Below are 22,511 nucleotides of genomic sequence, written 5' to 3' on the forward strand. Positions count from 1 at the left end.
TCCAAATTATCAACTCCCCTCCCCTCTTTTCTCTCTTGCTAATTTGCTCTTATTTTGGCTTTACTTGCTTCATGAGATCCTGGGGGCCACTGAGCTTCTTTGCTAGTCTGGGAAGGGACTCCAGGGAGCCCTCCAATTATGTCTGTGGCAGCACTGTCCACAACACTTTCAAGCAGCTGCTATTTCAGGCCTTCTGGCTTGGACATGGCAATTGGGTAGAACTCAAGGAAGCCCACCACCAGGGGCCAGCTTCCCTTGCTTGCCTGGGGCCAAGGGTAAGAATCTGGATTAGAGAAACCAAAGCCGTTAGCACAATCACCTTCTCCTGGTGGATGGCACAGGTAGGCCTTTGTGTTGGTAATAGAAAGGGGCAGGTGAGTCCTTCCTAGGCTAGGACAGGCCTGGAAATCAGGACATGATCCCAAGGTGACTGGATCGTGCCTGTGGTACATCTCTGGTGCCTACCAGATGAGATGCCCTGCAATAAGGGACAAAAACCACATGCTCCCCACCCAGCCCAAAAGCTAAATAGGTGGGGCAGGCAGCTGCCCGGCTAGCATCTCTACCCATAGGCCTGGGTGAAGGATGCTAGTCCTGAAAGCCCCAGTATTAGACACATCCTTTTGATGGAGCCATCAGTAGGAGATCCACACCTCTGCCTTCTGGCTGGTGGGAAGGCCAGCACACTTACATTAATGAAGGCTAATTTCAGAAGTGCTATCCAGCCCCTGGCAGGTCTCAGGGTGTGGAAGGTGTGATGGAGAGTTTACGAACATAGCATCAGACTGAGATGCATGGCATGGCTTGGATGAAGAACTGAAGTTCCCTCTACCTTCAGTTTCAACTCTGGCTTCTGTTTCCCCCATTGGATGCTCTAACCCCACCTCCCTGTTTTCTCTATTTCCCTTCAAGGGCAAACCCAACAACCATGGATCACAGGTTTGCTGCTGCAGAACAAACCACAAGAATGCACTTTAGTGACTGGGGGGTCCCTCCTGAACCCAGTTTTATTAGCATTCCGCAGAAGAAATATGTTACAAACAGGCAGTGCATCAAGATATCCAGATGTCAGGAACAGCTAGGATTGGAGAGGCCACAATCCAGGCAACTCTGTGATGTCTCAGGGATAGGGAAGAGGAAGCTAGCACACATCCTGGGGCCGTGCTCCCCTTTCTGCACTGGGAGAAAAAGAACTCTTACACCTGGAGTGGGATTCACTGCAGTTCCCAATTTCTTCCCTCTGTCCCCCAGCCATTTAATTTAACGTCACCTAAATATACATTCCTCTCTTCTCCCCCACCCCCCACTCCCATATACAGCAGGGAAAATAAGCACCAATAGTAACAAGAATAATAAAGCCCCACCTCTGAGTAGGCCCAACCCTCACACATATACATGCCATGTGGATTTTCTTCTTTGGAGTGACTACAGGATAGAAAAGTGGGGATCAGGCCAGCAAGCCATCACCCTGACAGTCACTGTTCCCCAAACTACCATCCACATGTGAGCCAAAGCAGGGCAGAGGAGAGGGAATAGTGGTAGGGGAAGAGACTCCCCCAAAGCAGCAAGAGGGCTCAAGGAGTTCCCCAACGTCTCTTCTGGGCAAATGTCACAATCAATTGAGGTCCTGGAAAGTCCCATGCAAGGGTTTCCTCAATGAGATGGCCAATTCCTGATGGTCCAAGCATCATGCCATCTGTCTCCTCCAGCTTCTTGGGGAGAGGAAGCATGATTGATACCCCCTGCCCTCCCCACTGCATGGAGAATGTCCCCAAAATGCTCCTTTGGAGAAACTCAACATGACAAATAGCACAACATGGGCACTCTGGTTTCAAAATAAAAGCACGAAACATAAAGAGGGAAAAAGAGAAAGAGATATGAGTACTTCCAGAAGGTCTACACATAGGGAAGGGGGAGAGTTCAAAAGAAAAAAATAAAGCCATAAAACAAGCTGTCTACCAGGTTCCACATGCCTGAGTCACCTGGCATTTGTCTTAGTATCTGGGCATCTTCTGCCGTCCCTATCTTGGAGGGAGGGGATTGACAGTGCGATACATCAGGGGTAGGGAGAGGGGAAAGAGGGTGGGCCCTGGGCAGTTGAGATGCCAGCCCTCTGCATAAGCAGCAGCAATTTTTATGTCATCTTTGTTTTGTTTAAAATTGTAAACAGCACCGCTTAAAAATAAAGTATATCAGAAAAGAACAATTGATAAACATTGTTTTCCATGAATACAAAATGCAAACAATACAAAAATAGATAATTGACTTTTGATATATATATATTAAAAACAACTTGGATGCAACATACACATGGGTAAACTTGAAGTCTCCCTGCTAAATCCCCCATGCCTCCCTCTTAGCAATTGGGCCCAGGGGCCGAGGGCAGGTGGGGTGGTGGCACTGGCAAGGGTGGGAAAGTCGCTGGCAGCAGAATGAATGCACCCTGGGTGAGGGAAGCTACTTCCCTCCTTGGTACAGCACTGAGAAGAGAGGGAGACTGGTGTTGACCGAAGCCTTTGGCCCAGGATGCTCCTGGACTGGTGCCCAAGCTGAGACCAAATGGGCAGGACAGGCCCTAACTGGGCCCCAAAGCAGGGCTTCCTTGAAGGTGCTAAAGCACCGAGAAACTAGCAGCCCTGGTAGAGGTCTGCTAGGTGGCCTTCTCTATCCACAGTCACTGGTCCCCAAAGGACCGGTCTCATCTGGGAATTCTCAGGATCAGAGCTGTCTGGCACTAGTTAAGCCTGCTGGGTAGCAAAATGAGGGCAGCCACCTCCTCTCAAGTCGTATCTTCCCTTGAAGTCAAATCCAAAAGCATTATCCTAGGACCTTGCAATGTAGACATGGTGTTCAACTGGTCACAGTCTAGCAGTTGTGGACTTGACATTGATACCTTTAGTAGTCTGGGGCATATTTGGTACTTGCCAAGCAAGCACTGGCCTATGTTTGAGGAGAGGCCTAGAGCTTAGCTAGCTCTCCCAGTGTCACCCTGAGCTGCCATCACCACGTGTCCCCAGCCAGGTCTTCCTTCTTCTAGGCTGTGGCTGGGATTTGGCCATGAACTGCTTAGATCTAGAGTAAGACTCAAAGGATCCTGCTTCTGCAGCCATGTACACTGACTGTCCCACTTCTGGTGGTGAGGATCCCATCCCTGGGCTGGCCAGGACAGTGAAAGGACTTGCAGGCAGCAATGTGGTCCAAACCATGATCTGCCACTAAGTCCTAGGCCCTACTCTGTGGTATGTGACCTTCTAAAGCCCAGCAAAGTACGTCAGGGCTACAACTGCTCCCCTCTGAGGCAGCACCTCTTTCTGCCCTCTTGTCACTGAGGACAGCTCTCAGCCCTTGGCCAAAGGCTGACTACCTACTTTTTCTCTTCCCAGATAGGCTGGTGGTCCAGCGACCTCTGGAGGCTGGTGATGGCTCTACTACCTGCTGTGGCTGGCACAGTCCACATACAGATAGGAGCCTGAGCTGCCTTCAAGGAGAAGCAGAGACAGAGGAGGCAAGTGGTGGATTTTCCCCTGTTGTAAAGGCATTTGGTGAGTGTTTACTTCCTGCCAAACAGCCAGGCCAATATCAGGCCCACTTTCCCAGGGCAGCTTTGGTGAGAGGCCGGACAGTTGAAATTTGGGCATTTCTTTCCTGGAATGCTGTACTTGAGGTGGGGAGGGCCTTCCTCACTCTCTTTCATTCTCCAGCTCCATGACTCATGCATTTCTTCATGATGCAGACAAAGTCAGCCTGGAGAGTTGGTCTGGGTCCCTTGAGTAGTTGGTGTTAGTGCCATGCAAACTCATGTGGTGCTGCCAGGGGTGTTTCTACCAGACAGGTATGTGGAGGGGCACTGGGCCAATCCCAATCTGAGAAATGGTGACAAAGACCAGCATGGACACATCCCCTGGCCAGCAGCAGTTTGCCCATAAAGTCACCTTGACTCGGGGAGCCAAAAGCACTCTGTTCCCAAGATAAGTTGCCATATCTCAGGAATGGCAAGAGCCCTATTAACCTCTTCTCTTAACAGGAATGGAGATGGGTGGGGGGTGGGGGCAAGGATGGGGCAGGAGGGGCTAGAATAATTTGGTTGAGCATATCCAGGCAAAACATGTTATGCTATTTCCGTATGTTCCAAAACATGCATATGCTATTTCCAATTAAGAAATTTAAAAGGAACCCATTCATATTGGTGATCAATGAGAGGTTGAGCCTGTTAAGATTAGCCTGTTACAATGTCTTCCTGACAGTAACTTTTCCCCACTAGTCTTTCCAAGCTGGTTTAACATGAAAACTGTGTGGATGCAGGAGAAGGGAGGGTGCCATTCATTCCATAAAGGGCTGCAACTGCCATGCAAATCAGAAGCTTGGCAGAGTGAGGGCAGGTCACAGTCTTTCCTCTCAAGAAGCCAGGTCCTTTGATGATGCTAAGGACTTGGCTAATTGGAAGATGAAAGCTCTTTAGAGAGCCCAGAACAGCAGCCTAGATGCCTTTGGTATCCTGTCTTTTGAGAGTACTAGCATGGATGCCTCTTTACATTATACAAATGGATGGGCAACGCTTAAGGAACTTTTTGTTTTTGAGGGGGAAGCAATTTTCCCTTCTAAGAAGCTGGGTTGCCTTGAGTTCTGCAATGTCTGAAATCCTCTCTCCTGCTGGCTGGGACAAATGGTCTTCCTTTTCCTATCCTTCCCCAGCAACCTTCAAAAACCTGAACCCCTATGTTCAAGCCTAATTTAGGCCAGTTCTCTTCCTGTATCTCAATTAAAAGAATGTGTTCCTTATGATGAGATTATGGAAATTTCCTTTGGATGAAAAAGAACCAAAATTCAAAAGCATCTGCAACTCAGGCAGTCACAAGCTTAAGAAAGGAAGAAGGAAAAAATCCTATCATTCCAGAGCTCAGATTTATGGCAGTGTCTATGATAGAACTCTATTTTGTCTTCTGTGTGCAACTTGATGAATTTGATCACTCCATTAAGGGGATTAGCATTTTGTCTTCAACCTGAGCTATAGCAGGCCAGGTTAAAAGGCCTCCATCTGGTTATGATGCTAAAGTCCACAGCAATAGGCAGTGAGACACATGCTACTTGATCCTCTCTAAGGACAGCTAGCTGGGGTGAATAGATTATAGTCATCTGATATAATGGTGGCAGTTATTCCAAGACTGAAGGGATTAGGGGTGGGGAGGATCTGTACCATAATTTCACATTGCTAACAGCAAACAAGCCCCCTGCCCCCAGTTAGGAGGGAGTGCAGACCTGGCTGCTCATCAGTGGTTCATCATTCACTGGCTTGGGGTCAGGGGCCCTAAGGGTTCAGCCTGTGTTGAGGATACATGCTATATATATCATCACTAACTCGGCAACTGGAATAGGCACAAAATTACAGCATCCCAAAGCCTGTGTGGGTCACAAGAAGAAACTCTGAAAGCAAAAGCCAGAGCACAGCAGCAGCAGCAGCAGCCTCCCGGGGCAGATGTACTCAAGCTGAATCTGGCCACAGATGGCAGAAGAGGGAAGTGGAAAGACAAAGGTGAAAACTCATAGGAGTTTCCCCTGGCCAAAAGGATTTTCAAGTTAAACAGCAACCCCTACCCCCCACCCCTCTGCCCAACCCGATCCCCATTCACATGCTCAGGCCCCATGCCCCCACTCCAGAATTGATGATGACTACTCAGCTAGGTTTCCATTTATGACAGTGGAGGAGTAGCTGATGGGGAGAGAGGCACCTTGCTCGGCTGTCTCCTTGGACAGGTCAAGGCTAGAAGCCCCGTAGTGAATGGGCCGAGGCTGCTGGGGCTCAGACCGAACCCTGGGCAGCTGAGGGATGCCATGGGTGATGCCCACAGGCTTGGCCTGGGGCAGAGGGCTGGGGCTGAAGCCTCCAGAACTGGAGGAACAACTAGGCTCATCAACAGGCAGCAGCACGTCTTGGGGCCTGGCCCTCACACTCAGGGAAGCCTGTGGCTTGTTATAACAAGGGCCCACCGGCAGGGGTAGGTGCGAAGGCCGAGCTAGCTGAGGCCTGGATTCCCCAGGTGCCCTTGGCTCTTGCCCCGGTATAGACAACATTGACATGGCCACAGGAGATATGCAACAGGCTGCCTGCCCATATGGAGACTTGCTGGAAGGCCCTTCCAACTGGCTATGACTTATCCAGGAAGGGACTGGCCCCACTGGGAGAGAACAGGGAGCCCAGGCAGGCCAGTTGTAGGTCCCTGGAGGTTCAGTATAGAGGGACAGGGGACTGTCTCCACCCCATTCTTCTTCCTCTTCATCTGAATCTTCCTGCTGAGCCTGAAGCTCATCAGACTCCATGTAGCCCTGGGCCAGGTGGGAGTTAGAGAGCTCAAGCTCAAGGGTCTCTGCAGTGTCAAGGGAGCGGCTCCTTCTGTTGAGGGCCATAGCAGCAGGTGGAGGTCGAGGGTGCATGCCAGGCAGTCCCAAGTATCGAGGGAGACTGCTCACACCCCAGGGCAGCCCTTGGTAGAACCGGCTGCGGTAGTTGTTAAAGGCATGTTTCTGGTAGTAGCCGAGCTCAAAAGCTTCCAAGGAGGCTGCAAGGTCATCATCATTGTGGAACTCAGGATTCTCTTCACACTTGCCTTCCCCATCCCGTTCCACATCAGCGATGTCAAAAGTCACCATGGGGGGCAGCTCAGGGAGATTTTGAGTGAAGGATGAGTCAGAGTCAGAGCTGCAGGATATGCTGGAGAAGAGGTTCCCATTGCTGGTGAACTCCACTAGGGCCTGTGAGAAACTCACAGTGGCATTCCCTTCCTTTTCAACTTCCTCATCCTCTGGCTCCTCAGGGGGTGAATAAGTAGGGTAGGCCCTCCTGGGAGATCCTCCAAAATTTGCTTCTTGCATGTCTGGCTCAAACATAGCATCACTCTGGAAGACATGCATCAGGAAGGTACTTTGATCTTTCTTGGAGCAGGTTCCCTCAAAACGCTTCTCCAGAGGACGGAAGTCCCTCCAATCTGGCTCACTGTTTGCAGTGGCAGGGAAAGCTGAGGTGGTTCCCCGGTGGGAAGTCTGAGAGGCTCCTGATGCCCCTGCCACCAGGCCCATCACTGATGGGCCTAAGGGCCTTATCTGATACTCCATGATGGGCTTCTCCTGCCGGGCCTGGAGCTCTTGGACTTGAGCCTCTAGGGCCCAGGCCTCCCTGGCATAAGCCTCTGGGGCTTGGGCCTCTCTGACATGAATGTCCTGGGTGTGGGCCTCTCGGGCATGGGCCTCCCTGGCATGAGCTTCTTGGGTATAGGCCTCCCTAGTGTGAGCCTCTCGGGCTTGTGTCTCCCGGGCCTCTTGGGCTTCAAGCTGCTCCCGCCGAAGCTCCCAATATAACAACTGTTTCTGGATGGTCACTAGCCGTTCTTCCTCTGTTTCCATTGCCCCAGGTGGCCGAGAGGAAGAAAAAGGCTCAAAGTTCAAGAAGGGGTCAAATATCTCAGAGCTGTGACCATGGAGGTCATAAAGGCAGTCATCCCCAGGTGGGGAGTTTTCAAGACTGTCATCTGGCTCATAGAACTCATAGAGGGCATCTCCACTGTAGCTGTCTCGGGGCAGGCAATCCCTGCGGACAAGCCCCAGGGCCTCACCTGAATCATCCTCAAATCCAGGGGTGTTAGAGTCATAATAACCCTCATCACTATTGGGGGCAGACTCTTGCTGGTCACTCTGAGGAGTCAAAAGGTCCCCAGGGGCTAGGCCAGGATAAGACCGAACTGGGTCAAGGAGTATGTAGCTATGGTGGCCTGGGGATGTGGTCGGATAGTAGCCTAGATTCAGATTGGGTCTTGGGTACATTTGGGTACTTGCCCACAGATATTCTAAGTCATAATCTTCTTCCTCCTTGACTTCCTCTTCTTCCTCTAATTCCACATCCTCTTCCTCCTCTTCTTCCTCATCATCATCATCTGGCAAGGCCATCTCCTCTCCACCTCCTTGGTAGGTCACAAGGCAGGAACTTCTCTTGGTCCCATCTCGGTTGGCTCTCTGGCCTCCTGAGGCCATGCTATCTGTCATACTGTCCATGTCCTGCTCTGCTATGATGTCACCACAACCTGTCAGTGAGTCAAAACTCTTCAGGGATGTGACATCCCCAAACAGGAGGCTCAGCTGGTCTCCCGCAGGGCCATTAGGTGGATTTACTTCTCCTGCTTCCACCTTCTCCCCTGTTTCTGGGCTGTGGGGCTCCTCTGGGTCAGTGGCTTCAGGGGCAGGCTTAGGCTGTAGAAGTACTGAGGCACAGGCCTCACAGGCCCTGGGTTCTTCTGGATCTTTACAGGCTGTCTTATCAGTGGCTGCTGGAGAAGACTCTGGTGATGAAGAAACTTTTGGCCCAGGGGTATCTTGGGTTTTGGCATTTTGCTTCCTTGGGGCTTGGAGGGTCTCCTCAGCAGGGAGCAGAAGGGCTGGGCTCACATGCTCATGAGGCCTAGTTCTGGCCCCCTCAGGCCCATTGGCCCCTGGCTCATGTTGCTCAGACCTAGAGACTTTGCTCTTCCGGTGACGACGGATACTGCTGAAAAAACCCTTTAGTCCTTTCTTTGGCTTGGGCACAGAGTGAGCCTTCTCAGCCCCAGCTTTCTCTGTGGCTCCAGCTGTAGATGTCTTGCATCTGGAGCCTGTCTCCAAAGCCCTATGGGCACTCCGGGAGCTAGGAAGTTCGCAGGGTGACTCAGGCAAAGGTAGGGAAAGGCTGGTTCTTTCACTGACAATGTCTTCAGGGCCACAAGCTGCTTCATTCAAACTATCGTGGGTCTTGCTCTTGCTAAGACTCTTCTTGGAGCTGCCTTTCCCAGAGCCTTTGCTTCGTCCTCCTCCAAAAAAACTAGGCAAGGTACAGATGCCCCTCTTACCACCAAAGAGTTTCATGGCAGTTTTCTTCAGCCTACCTGGGCCAGATGAGGGTGGCTCTGATGCTTTCATCATTTCAGCTTCTTTGTTCTTGGCTCCCTTCTCTTTCCCTTGGTCCTTGGTGTCCACAGAGGCTGCTGCTCCCTTGGCCTGAGCAGCTTCATCCTTTTGGGTCTCCATGGTGATGGGGACAACTCAGGTATGTTCAACTGATAATGTAGCCTCCTGGCTTCCAGGCACTGTTATAACATCATCAGTCAGGAAGCATCACAGTTGGGTCTGGAGGAGATGAAAGAGACAAAGACAGAGAGACAGTACTGGTGAGAAAGCATCCAGACTGGGTTTGTTTTCACAGGTGTCTGTGGTTTCAGGCTAGAGTAGAGCCAGAAAGAAAGAGAAAATGTAGGGAAAACCTTAATGCGTTCCATATGCTTGGCTTACTGGGCCAGCCTCCTCTGGGCCCCAAGGCAGTGAAACCCTACACTGATCAACAGGCAGCCATCACACCTACTTCCTTACTGGGTCTGCTCCCTTCATGCCACTCTAAGCTCAGGGGAGCATTGGGCAGGAGGAACTGCAGATGTGAGAAACGCAGTGGTGCTATTGACTGCGAGAGGGAATTTCAAAGGGTGTAAGGTAGGGAGAGGCAGGAAAGGCAGGAAGGAGGTCGGCTCTGACAACACAGAATTCTTGAAAGGCATCTGGCAAAACAGTCCATTGAGTCCTCACTGGGCTCTGCAGGGTCCAGGCCTCAATTACACATTAGCCTGGGCTCTCATTGACATTTTTCCTGGGGCTGGGAAGAAAAGTAGACCTGAAGTTTCACCTACTCCCCATAGGCTCCCTAAATTGCCTCCAGGACGAGGCTCAGACCTTCAGAAGTCCAGAGTAGGAGCCTTGCAGACCCACACTCCACAGCTGCAATTCAGGATCTGCTAAAACATCATGGTGGCCTGGGGGCAAGGCATTCTCTGGGCTTTAGTATCCTTAGCCCAAGAGGCCTAGCAATACCTCCCCTCCATAGTGGTTATGTGAGGGGTAGGTCTAGGTCAGATTCTGTATTCACTGTTCAGCTGGGAAGAGATTCTTTTTTTATTGAGTTCGTAATAGTTTATAAGATTGCAAAATTTCACTTGTACGTTACTATTTGTCAGTCACCATATAAATGTGCCCCTTCACCCCTAACCCCCTTCCCCAAGGTAACCACTAAACTGTTTTCTTTGTCCATGTGTTTGTTTATCTTCCACATATGAGTGAAATCATACAGTTTTTGTCTTTCTCTCTCTGGCTTATTTCATTTAACATAATACCCTCGAGGTCCATCCATGTTGTTGCAAATGGGACGATTTTGTCTTTTTTTATGGTGGAGTAGTATTCCATTGTGCATATATACCACATCTTCTTTATCCAATCATCAGTTGATGGGCACTTGGGGTGCTTCCACATCTTGGCTATTGTGAATAGTGCTGCAATGAACACAGGGGTGCATAAGTCTCTTTGTATTGTTGATTTCAAGTTCTTTGGATAAGGGAAGAGATTTTAATTTGGCCCTTGGCAACTAGAACTCCAAAGTTCCACTTTAGAACCATGAGGCAGACTGTTTCTTCTCTACTCCCTTCATTATTTTGGCTCCCATCTAGCTCCCTATCTAGAAAGGGAACTCCTTGAAGGCACCACTCTACATGATTCATGTTCCAGGCCTGGAAGTTAGCCTCTTAACAGCTATTTAAATAAATAAACCTGTACACCCTTCTGCTCTAGGCTCCCAACCCTCCAAACATCCAAATGCCGCAGAGATAAATAAAAAGAAGGGCTAGCCATCACACACCCCAGAACATGCTCCCCTCCAGGTCTGATGTATTCATTCCAGTGACTGCAGCTGGTTGACAGCTAGATCAGTGACCAGCCTGCTAAAAACCAATGACCCCTCCCTGGAAAGTCCCTCACCACTGTGTCCCCTCTCTGTAGGGTAGCCACCAGCAGATGGGGAGCTAGGGTAGGGAAGGGAGGCAGAACAGCTGCTGCGAGCCAGAGAGAGAGAGAGGCAAGCACCACTGTTGTCCTGGGAGCATCTGGCCAGCAGCACATTAGCCATGTGATTTGTTGCCATGGTAATAAGACTCACACATTCACCTGAAGTGGGAGACTATGGACTGTCACTGGGGGTGGAGAGGCTGGCAGCTACACTCTAGCCTCTGACCTCATTTGAGGAACCCTCCTGGAGTCCTTGATCCTGTCTTGCAAACACTAGTTTTGTGCCTTGTGCCTTTCTTGACTCGACACTTGTATCATCAGTGTGATTCAGGATTCCATCAGAAGCACTCTGCAGAACTAAATATTAAACTTGGAGCAAGATAATGGCTGGTTATCCAGAAAATAAAAGAAAAAAAATAAAAACTCATCTGATCCTCTCTCTGCAGAGATCTGTATTGCCATTTGCTCAGGTTAGGGTTTTTTGTGTGTGTGACATATTTTTTCGTGACATTGTTCCAGTTCAGCCTTGCAACCGATAGCCCCACAAACACACAGAGCCACGCCCCAAATACACAATCATATACACACAACTACTAAGCGTCCTTTGCCTGGGAGTCTGATGGGAATAGGGGCCCTATCATCTATCTGAATCCCCCACTTTCCAAAGCTCAGATGTTTTTATCTCAGCCCAGACATTACTGACAGTGTTGTCAATAAGGTGCTGGGCATGAAGGAGATGGGATGGCAGTAGCGGAGTTATTTGTGAAATTATATTTCCCTCTTTGGAATTATGACAAACCTCTCCTGAACATTCAGTAAGTGATAGACGTTGAGCTCAGTGCTACAAGGCAGGCCAGGAAGGGAGAACCCCAGCCTCTGCTTTGGGGGAGCTCCTAGGCTAACAGGGAGAGAGTCCTATATGTAAAAGTCTGAAGGCACAGCATGATGCAGGCCTTAAAGAAGAGCCCCCATTATTGCTTAAGCTGAGTGGTGGGGTATTATTCTTCATACTTTGTTATCAAATCCCATGATGAATTTTAAAGGCAGAAAGATACCCCCTGGGCCCAGAAAAGCTGCCTTGAAGAGAAGGCATTCAATCTGGGCTTTGTCAGACAGGAGTGAGTGGAAATGGCAATGATTTAGGGGAAGGGATGGGCAAGAATAGTAAGTGTGGCTGGGCATCAAGGAAAACCAAAGGCAAAGTGAAAAACCTTATGGGCCTAGACATCATGAATCAAGGACTGAAGGGTCCTGCAGAGTTTGGGCCTGGAGTTCCTGTGAACAGACCGATTAGGCAAATTGAATCTCAAAGAGGGCTGCTTTCCAGAACCTTGATGCCTTGGCTGGAGAGCAGTCCCTTTGGGTCTTCTCTTACTTACCCTTGCTCTTGTGCTCCATTGGCGTAGAGGCCAGCCCACTGTTCTCTACATTGTTCCCTTCCCTGCCACAGGCATCTGCAGTGTATTGTGGAAGGAGCCATGGGCCACAGGGCTGGGGTACTGGCTATGACAGGGGGCCCTGAACAGGCCAAGGCACCCCTCCGAGCCTCAGGCACTTGTGAAACTGAGAGCAAAATAACTCCTCTATCTATCCCCCACTCCCTACCCCCCACCGTCTACCCAGTCCACTGCAGTGTGGCGAGGATTAGATGGGATAATGGACACCAAAAGCACTTTGTAAACTGTAAAGTGAAGTACAAATGAGAAAGATTGGCATTACTGTTATTACTACCTTCAAGGTCGGATGGTAGTTTCTTAGGAAGTAGCAGACCATGTGTAAAAGGCTGCTCCTCTGGGAAAGCCATTCACTGCGGGGAGCCTGAGGGACCAGCTGCTTTGGCCCATGCTGAGGAGGAGCCAACTGTGAGGGGTTTTAAAGATGTCTTTGGATTTATACAAAGTCCTCTGCTTAGGGCAGTTTAAAAAGCCCTCTATGTGTGTGTAGCGGCAGTGGGTGAACTAGGCAAGGTTGTATCCCTGGAACCGAGATTCTCTGCCCCTAGCTTCAAGCTCTCTTTCTAAGTAGGCCCAGGGTCATCTAACTAGGTCAGGGCAAGAACCAGCCATGAAACTGTGCTATCTTCCACCTCCATGCCTTGTCCCTCCCAGGGCCATGTACCCCCAACAGCCACTCATAGTGTCTCTACCTGTGTGCCCCCCACCCAAGACAGTAGGACAGGAGGTAGTTGGGATCATCCATAGCTGGTAGCCCCCTAGCCCAGCCCCACCTAGCCACCTCTGGTCCAGGCCCCTTCTCCACACTCCTTGTTACCGCACCAGGTCCCAATGCTATCCTTCACCCATGGGCTATGCTACCTTTACTTGGGACCACAGAGTTCATTGGCCGGGAGAGTGAGGTGGTGTAGAAGGCAAAGAAGACAGTGAGGGACAGACTCTGTAGCTCCCCCAGGCTGGAGCTGCCTCCCCTTATGGTTCCTGCCAAGAAAGTGGTCTTGCCAAATGCAGGGCCCCTCAACCCTTAGGTTTCTCAACCTGTATGGCTATCTAAGTTTCAGGTGGACTAGTGGGTAAGAGAACTGTCTAAGGCTACTCTGGCAGGGACCACATGATAGCTACTGCTATCATGGCAGGGAGTGAGCTGTGGCCATCTCTGCTCCCAGGGCCAGTCTCAGGCCATTCTAGGACCAGTAGAAGGCTGGCTACTAGAGCAGTTTCTTCCTTCTCCCCTCCTTTAAAAACACAGGCAGGAGACCAGCCACAAACCTTCCCCAGGGACCCTTCTCAGTGAGAAGGAAACAGCTGCAGACTGAGCCTTGCACATTTTGCTCCCGGCCCAGCTTCCTGGGGCCAGCTCAGCCAACTCAGAGAAGGCTGAGTCCAGGGAAAAAGTGTGTGAATTTATGGAGTACCTTCAGAGGCATGGTCTCAACCAGTCGCAGTTCCCCAGACCTCCTCCAAGCAGTTTTTCTGAGAGTAAGCCCACTCTGGACCCATTCTGCCCTTGTGTATGGGTGGGGGAGTTGGCCTAAGGAAAGAGTGGTAAGGACAGGGAGCGCCACCGGCCCAGAGAGTCAGCCAGTTCTGCACTGTGATCAGCTGTGCCCACCTGGGAGAAATCCAGAAAGTTCTTTCAGTTTCCTCAACTGGAAATTGAGGCTATTGAGAGTGCTTATCTCTTAAAGCTATTGTAAGGAACAAAACCAATGTATATAAAGTACTATATAAAATGCACTATATAGCAGAGGCTCAAAAACATAGCAACTAATTTTTTAAATATTTTATTCAGACTATACTTGGACAATTTCTGGCAGCAAAACTACCTCAGTCAGGGTTGAGGAGGGTACTCCCCTTGGTTCAATGGGTGAGTCACCAAACCTTCTCGGGCCTCAGTTTCCCCAAATGGGAAATGAGGATGATTGTGTAGTTATCTCACAAGAGGCTTTAGTTGCTCTTTTAGCTAACCTTTGATATTCAGGTACTCAAAATATTGCCTTGACTCAGCTACTGGCTAACAGCTCTGGACTATCTGGGAATTTCAACTAGCTAGGTTCTCTAGCCCAGGCCAGAAAGGTCAACAATTCAAACTCAGCTAAAAGTACCAACATAAAAGGAAATGCACATCAACAGACATCATTCATCCACTCAGAGTATTTACTAGTTTACAAAGCATTACCCACTCTCTCACTCCCCATTTGCCCTTCCCAGGAATCCATTTATCAGGCCTAGTGGGGGATAGCAACTCATTGTCACAGAGAAGGAAACTGTCTAGGCTTGGGAAAAGACTTGCCTAAGGTCACACAGTGGTATGGTGACAGAGCCATAGCAGCTTCTAGGCCTCTTGAGTCCCAATTCCATGCCATTCTACTTCACTGTGCTGGCCCCTAATCAAAGGAGGAAGACTGAGAGCAAGAACTGTGCAGATTCCCTTCACACCTGCAAGAGCCATCATCTCCACATCCCATCGCACTCCTGTCCCAGCCCAGCTGAGCCTTCTCTGCAGCACTTCCAGTTCTCACTGGCTGCCACTATTTTGGCCCCACCTAGCACATTCCAGAAAGCCTGCTGACTTTAGAATCCAAGGGCTGCCAACCCAGCCTGTGGCTGCTCTCCTCACCAGCAACCCCACAACCACCACTCTCAAACCATGAAACATGTTCCTCTACTCTCCTTTTCATTAGGAGATAAGTTTGAGGGGCCAAAAAAAGGTTCAAACAGAAACCTTCCAATGGGGACAAAGATGCAGAATTTGAGCTATTGTTCAAAGAAAATGACCTATGAGATGATCTGGAACTTGACTCACCCATTTCTAAATCCCACAGCCAAGCCCACTCTCAAAACGATTTGTTCACAGCCCAAAGGAAGGGTTGCCTGGCTTGGTACCCTTTGGCGGAGCTGTAGAGGCTAATGGCAGAGCCCCACCCAAGCTATCCCTGCAACCACCCCTCCCCTAATTTGCAGGCTTCCTGTTGAGGGGCACCTTCTCTCAAGGGGGTATTCCACTAACTCTGGATGCAGCACAGACCCCAAACTGGACCCTCTCACCCCAGCTCCTATTCCCCTACCACCAGCCCCTCAACTGAGTTGTTAACATACTCAGCTTTGGGTAATTCATTCTGGCAGGCCTTAGTCTGTTCATCTCTCTCAAATGGACCCTCCTTGATCTTATGATCACTATATCTAGCACAGAGCAAGAGCTCAAACAACATTGATTCAACTGAATTCTAATTTAGCTGGAGTTTGTCAGCCCAGAACTAAAATGCTGACTTCACCCCTTACAGGCTGTGGGGATTGAGAAAGTGGCCTAACCTCTCTGAGACTAAAATGCCTTATCTGCAAAATGAAGAAAATGCTGCCTACCAGGCAGGATCATGGTAAGGATTAGAGATGATAAATGTAAGGGGCAAACTGCTCACTAGGTACTGAGTATATGTTCAATAATGGGCCCTTGTGATGGAGCCTCTTGCAGCCACCTTTGGCACTCCCGCTCCTTACCTGCAACCCCATGTCTTCTGAAGATGACACAACCCTCTTAGCTGAGCTCCCTCTGGTCCCCCCCTGCTGCAACACTGAAATCAAGCCCCCTTCCATCTCATCCATCCTGCACATCCTTGCCAAATTAATTTTCTTACAACCCTGATTTCAGTGTATCACTCCTCCACTTACCAAATTATTCCACATTGCTTACAGGATCCGGGCCAAACCCTTTTACCTGACCTTCTCCCTGCATGCCCCTTGGCAGGTTTCCTAGCATCACTTCTGCCCCTTAGCCCAGCCCCAAATACACAGGGGCTTCTCCAGTCTGGGAGATGTGGTCACCCAGACAATGCCTCTCCCTAGAAATGGGTTTTCCTGGTGAGTCTTCTTGATGCCCAGCCTTCTCCTCAGGCTGCTGAGGTTACCCTCCCTAGCTCTCCTAGAATGACAGGGGCTCTAGGAGCCACCTACTTGCCAATCTCCTCTTAAGCTCCCAAACTTCCTTACAGAGGAAGGTATCTGAGGTGGGTGCCATGCCTGGACAGTAAGGCTTCCACTGTGTCAGTACTAACCCAGCAAGAGTGAAATCAGAGACAGGTGCCGCGCCCCCTACCTTAGTTCAGATGAAGAACAAGAGAGGAGCTAACCCCAGGGAAACAGATGTGACAAGGCAGCTGAGGAAAGCCTGCAGAGGAGCAGGTGGGCCAAGTGAACAAAGGAGACCCTTGACTTTCCTATGTATCTACTCCCTTATACACAGCACACACTATGTGAGAGGCCAGGCAAGAAAATTGAGCTTGAGAGGGGATCAAGATCACTGCACTTAGAGGAAGAAGCCTTGAATTGGGGGTCAGGAGCTTTTTGCTCCTGTGCTCCTTGGGCAAACTCCTTCCCTGTTCTGGGCCTCAGTTTCCCCATCTAGAAATGGGAGATTGGACCAGAGAGTCTGCTTACCCAGGTTGCTTGAGAGGCTAGGAGAAGGGTGGTTCTGTGCCCAGTTTTCTAGTGGCTGCTGAGTCAGGAGACATGATGGGGGCATGTGATTTTGGGGTTCCTAGGCTTTGCTTGGAAGCTTGGGTATCTAGCTGGTTAAGCCTAGTCCACCACTGCAGGACAGAGGTGCACTGCAGCCCAGCCTCACTCCTCATGTTTCCCCCACAACCCTGTCGAACATTTTACTCTTTCAAAATGCACTAGGCCTGGCCTGTGAATATTCCTATATGTCCAGAAAGATGGGAAAGCAGAACTGGCCCAGCCCAGCCTTCTCTCCCCTGAGATGAGCTGCAGCCCCCAGCAGGGAGTCCTGAGGAGTGCTGGATGGAGAAGGAGGGATAGCATCTGCTTGGAAGCCCAGTAGGAAATCAAAAAAACCTGGAGGAAATGAAAGCAATGAAGGCTCTGCAACAAGAAATGCAGATTAAAGGGTCACAGAGGCCCCTGCAGCACCAGTAAGCTTGCCTCTGACTCCACCAAGCTCCCTTGGGCAATTTTCTCCACTGTCCATATTATCCCCTAATCCCAACAGAGGAGGTGCAGGGGAGCAATGCACCCTTACTCAGCTAGCACATGCACCTCTGCAGTGGTTCTGGTTTCCCTGGCTGCCTTCTCAGAGAAACACTTACACATGCACAGGTTTGAAAAAATAAGACCAAGGAGAGGAGATGAAAGGCTCTGTGATTATTTAATTCAGAGAACAGAAGTTGGGGGTAGGAGAGACGGTTTAATGCCTGTGAAATCTCCAATGGATTGTTAAGCAAAAGACCAATGGTGGCCAGCTGTTCTCAACCCCACCTCCCAACACACACACACACACACACACGCACATGTGCACACACATAAGTATAGCAAAAGACTCAGATTAGCTCTGAGAAAGAACTTCCTGGCAGTGAGATGGGTGACCCAGGAAGGCTATGAAATGCCTCCTCTGGGGGCTTTACCTTTATCACCTAGTTTGTCTGCCTGGACGTGATTTGAGGCAGGGGAACTGATGGAATAACGCTGGGCATGCCCTCTTCTAGCCTCAAGCAGCCTATTTGTAAGTAAAGGGGCTGGAAGCTCCTTCTCCCTCTTTGGTTCTACAAGCAAGCTTTCTGGTATTTCTCTCATTCCCTTATTCTCCTGGACCAGTGGAGCAGGGCTGTTCCCCTACACACATACATACACGCACACGTTTCCTGAGAGTGTAAACGTAACAATTCTTGAGGAATTTTTAACACCTCCGTCATACTAGAAGAGAATCATTAGACTGCCAATTTCTTCCAATTATCTCCCCTCCTGAAACTTACAGCCCCAGACAGGTTGCAGACCAAGACCAAGAAGCAAAAGAGACATGAAAGGGAAGGAGGAGTTCCCCAGGCGGGGCCCCCAAGCTAACTCAGCACCCCTTCACTCTTGAGGAATGGGTGAGGTGAGATGAGGGATTGGTTAATGAGATTTGTGTAGAATGGAGGCTGCTGGAGACAGGGGAATATAGTGGAAACAGCCACTGCACAGGAGGCAGCAGCCTATCCCTAAATGCTCTGTGACCTTAAGCAAGTCCCTATTGCTTTCCAGGGCTCAAGATTCCCATCTATAAGCGCAGGAGTCAAAACTGGTGCTCTCTGAAGTCCTGCCCAGCTGGGAGAAAAGGGGTCAGCAGAGGCTTGAGGGACATTTAGCCTCCACCACATTGGTCTGTAGGCTGCAGGCTCCCTCCATTCCCCTCGACCCCCTGCAACACCAAAGAGAGGCTGATATGATACAACTTCCCTCCAGAGATAGCCTGCCCCCCAGTTTGACTTCCAGATACAAAGGTGGTCTTTTACCTGTCTGACTTACGACATGCTTCCAATCTCTTTCTAAGACCCCATTCTAAAACTCTTTCTAAAACCCTGTTTTTATTGTGGCATATTTGCACACAAAAATTATCAAAACCTCCCAATTCCCCATTCTTTGATGGCCCCTTCATCCATTCCTCCAAGACCAGATCCCCATTCCACAGCCTGGCATTTGGGAACCCCCATAACTGGGTACCAACCTCCTCTCTACCTTACAGACATACAATCTCAACCAGAAAAGACTCAGTCACCTCACTCAGCCTGCCTGACAGCCACCCCACTCCCATTCCTAATTTTGCTTATACCTCTACCCTTTGCCTAACCAAACCCCTCTACTTTCTGGAAGCTTCCCAGGATGATCCTCCTGCATACATAGATCTCACAGCTCTCTCCACAGTAGTTTGCCTCTAGGCTCATGAATCAGCACAGAAAGGTATGGGTAGTCTGGGGTCTGGGCAGTCCAGATCCCGAGCTTGTTGTTGAAGAGAGACATCATGATTTAATTTTTTCTTGTAGTTGCAACCCATTCCCCTTCTCCATCCTCATCAGGCATACTCAAATATCTGAGCCTTGAGTATCATTTCTCTAATCACTTTTATGTGGATCAGGACAAGCGCAAGTTGGAGAGGTAAAGGTCTTCTTGAAAACTACTAAGACAGCAAGTCCTTCCGGAGCATTCACTAACTGCTATACATTGCTAGGCTTTGAGGAGGTTGTGGCTGAGTTCCAGGTTTCATTTACCCCTTCCTTTGAGGGATTCTGAGAGAACCCAGATAGCCATGATATCAGGGAGACAAAGTAGAGACAGGGAAAGTTAATTATAGTTCACCTCCTATTATAATTTAAGCCCAAAAATGCCCAAGGGATGCAGGCAGCCTGGAGGAGTTCTGAGAAAGAAGAGGTCATCAGGGGTTGCAAGAAACAGGCAGGAAAGGCACCAAGGAGAAGGTGGGCCCAGAGCTGGGGACTGAAAGGGAAGAGAATTTGGACAGGGCAGGGTGAGTGGGTTTGGGTGTTGGGGTGGGGAGTTATATATGGCAGATATGTTAGGTGGCTATGGGTTTGAGGCAAGGCAGAGGGCTGGAGATGCCCAGCTGTAAGTAGGGGGCTTGTGTTGGGGCCTGGTCAAGGTGGGAGGAGGTGACTGTAGTGTGGAATCTGCAGTCCTGGCTGAAGTTACAAAGGTCCCCAACTAGTCTTGCCCCAAGTGAGTGATTTACTGGTTCTCATTGTCTCCTCTCAAATGTGCCCAGTCTTTGCCTGGGCCCTGCAGTTCACAGGGTTCTCCACCCTCAGGGGTTGGTCAAAGGTCTAAGAACAGCCAGCCAAAGCCCCTCAGTGGCCCCTTCTTTCCTCTTCCTCAGAAAGGCCTAGAGTCCTTTGCCAGAGGCACATTGTCTTGCAGTGGCTGAGCAGAGGGTGGGGTAGAATGAGGGGAGCCACGCTGGGGGAGAGGGCTCTGCTGGAATCCCCTGGGGTGAGGCAGGGAGTCTAACAGCACAGGTCCATCCATCGGGCCCATATCCACTCTTAGAATGCAGCAGGTGGGCAGAGCCTCCTCTAGAGGGAGGTGTTTGTGTGAGGGACAGGGCTCACCTTGACCCCAGGGCCCACGCTAAGGCAACCTGGCCAAACAGAGGCCAGCTCTTCAGGGCCAGTCCAGCAGCTGCCCAGGCGCCTGGCAGGCCCAGCCCCTCACCGCAGGTGAGCCTAGGTAAAGTCCCGCGGTCCAGGGGTCACCAGTGTCAGAGGTGTCTGCAGCAGACAATGACAGCGGTCCCGGGGGCTGGGTATTTTAAGTAACTACGAAGTTGGAGGGTTTGGCTGCCTCTCTAGCTCTCACACACACCCAGCCGGTGCGTTCCCCATTACAATAATTGCTCCCTCAGCCTCTGGCACAGAGATCCCCCCCTCAACACCTTGCTTATCGCTATTTTTAAACAGGAGGCTGGAGAGAAAAATGCAGCTAGTGCTCTCCAAGAGGAGAGGAGGCAAGGCAAGTGGGAGAGACAAAGCGGCCTTGCAGCTTCAAGCCCAGGTCCAGGGAGAGCACTGATGCCAGCCCTCCTGTCCGCGGGGGTGGACGCCAGATGCGCCAGGAGGCCCAGGAGCAGGGGGCGCGGCTTGTTGAGGCAGCAAGGCCGAGGTTCCAAAGGGAAGTGGGCAGCCTACAGGCCCAACTGAGCTCCCTGGGAAGGAGGCAGACAATGTAGATGCCCCAATCCACGCCAAAGCCAGTGTCCCTCGCGACCAGGCCAGCGCGCTGGCTTCGTCCGCAGAGAGAAGGGAGAAGCATGAGATGCGGAGGGAAGGGGAGGGGCGCAGGAGGGCCGCTGGGGGGTGAAAGGTACCCGCGTAACACAGCTGTTCCAGCTAATATGCTACAACAAAGCTGCGGAGCTCTCGGCCTACAAATGAACCGCTGGGGGTGCTGCCTGGCGGGTCCCCTTCTGGGACAGCGCGGTAGCACGTGCGGGCCCCATCTCTGCCTCCCCCGAGAGGCAAAAGGCATGGCCCAGGCTAGCCCGCCTGCCTGCCCGCCCTCTTCCCCTCCTTTAGCCGCAGTCGCCCGCGCTCAGAGGACTCTATTTTGCCCCTCGCCAGACAGTACTCAAAGCGGGTTCCAAGAGGGAGCAGAGAGCGGCCCGGACGCCGACCGGCCCAGCCCTTAGAGCCCCTCTCCAGGAGGCTAGAGCTGAGCACGCGGGACTGCACCGGATGGCGGGCAGGCGGAGGCTACTGGCTGCGCGCAACGCTTACCCGGCTCAGTCTGGTTTCCAGCACAGTTATTGTCTGCTGCGCCACCCTGGCTGGGGCTGCTGCGGCTGAGAGCGCCGCCACTGTCGCTCCTGCCACCGCTACGGCGGCTCCAGTCACCTCCTGCACTGGCTTCCCTTCTCCAGGCTCCAGGCAGCTCCCTTATACCCCCTCCCCCCGGACTCCACAACCACAGGGTGGGGAGTCAGCGCCCTGATTGGCAGGCATGTGGCCCAATCGCCACGGCGGGAAGGCGTGCCCCCCCCCCCCCCCGCCAGGCCACTGTTTTCCTTGGTGCATTTCTCTTTAAATGCAAATAAGTGCGGGCGTGGTGTTGGCAGGGGGCGGAGAGGGTGCAGAACCCCTTGCCCTGACTCTCCAGTCCCTCCCCCAAGCCGGGCGGGTCGCTGCAGGGTGAAACCGTGAGCTCGCGGGGCCAGTCCCACCTGGGTGGGGCTCGCTGGAGCCATGGAGCTAGGTTTCGATTTTGCATGTGTTCCCATTTCCGTGGCCATAGTGCAATCACGCTGCAGCGCCCTGGCTGCCACAGGGCAGTTTATTCCAGAACGAGAGGAGGGCGGGGAGAGACGGGGCGGAGAGGATGGGGAACATAGGGGGCTGTAGAGCCTCTTGGCACCTTGCCCGCCCAACCTTAGGCATAGAGACAGGGTCCCGTGGCGGGCGCCCCGAGGCCGCGCAGAGGAGGGACTCACCTGCCAGCAAAGCCGATCACAGCGCCTGCGCCCCACCTTCGTCCGTGTCTCCCTCTCTGGCGAACTAGGGACCTTAGGAACCATCGAGGTCAACTTCCACCTCTTACACAAGGGCCTGCTGCAGCCCAGGGTAGGGAAGGGAAGCTTCCCCATATCACTCAGATTTGAAATTCAGAAACCCTGGCTCCTTGTCCAGGGCTGCTTTCACCTTTCTTCTCTGGAGAGAACTGTTTCAGTAGTTTGATCCCAACTCAAATTTCCCAGCTTTCATGGAACTTGAGGGGATCCTCAAGGTCTCTAGAGGCCCCATCAAGCTTTTAATGATGAGCCAGGCTTTGCACAGTTCTCTTTCCCTTAAAAGTCTAGATATTGAGAGAAAAGTCTTGTCTGAGCCCAGACAGAGGTCAAGGCTGAAGGCGGAGTGAGGAGCCCTGTACCAGCCTTGCCTGCTG

General features: G+C 51.2%; 1 protein-coding gene across 2 annotated transcripts; it reads right to left on the reverse strand.

Moving 5' to 3' along the window:
• Positions 1-970: 970 nt before the first annotated feature.
• Positions 971-22,511, reverse strand: AMER1 (APC membrane recruitment protein 1). 2 transcript variants are annotated; one of them, XM_044763691.2, is made up of 2 exons: positions 22,060-22,511; positions 971-9,144 (listed from the first exon to the last, which is right to left on the reverse strand). In XM_044763691.2, the coding sequence occupies exon 2, from the start codon at positions 9,043-9,045 to the stop codon at positions 5,668-5,670; it is 3,378 nt and encodes a 1,125-aa protein (XP_044619626.2). In that variant the 5' UTR covers positions 9,046-9,144; positions 22,060-22,511; the 3' UTR covers positions 971-5,667. The 2 variants fall into 2 exon arrangements, with proteins under 2 accessions (XP_044619626.2, XP_014698831.2); XM_014843345.3 differs by lacking the exon at positions 22,060-22,511 and adding an exon at positions 21,350-21,530.

This window comes from Equus asinus, chromosome X (assembly GCF_041296235.1).
Source record: "Equus asinus isolate D_3611 breed Donkey chromosome X, EquAss-T2T_v2, whole genome shotgun sequence".
Classification (NCBI taxonomy): domain Eukaryota; kingdom Metazoa; phylum Chordata; class Mammalia; order Perissodactyla; family Equidae; genus Equus; species Equus asinus.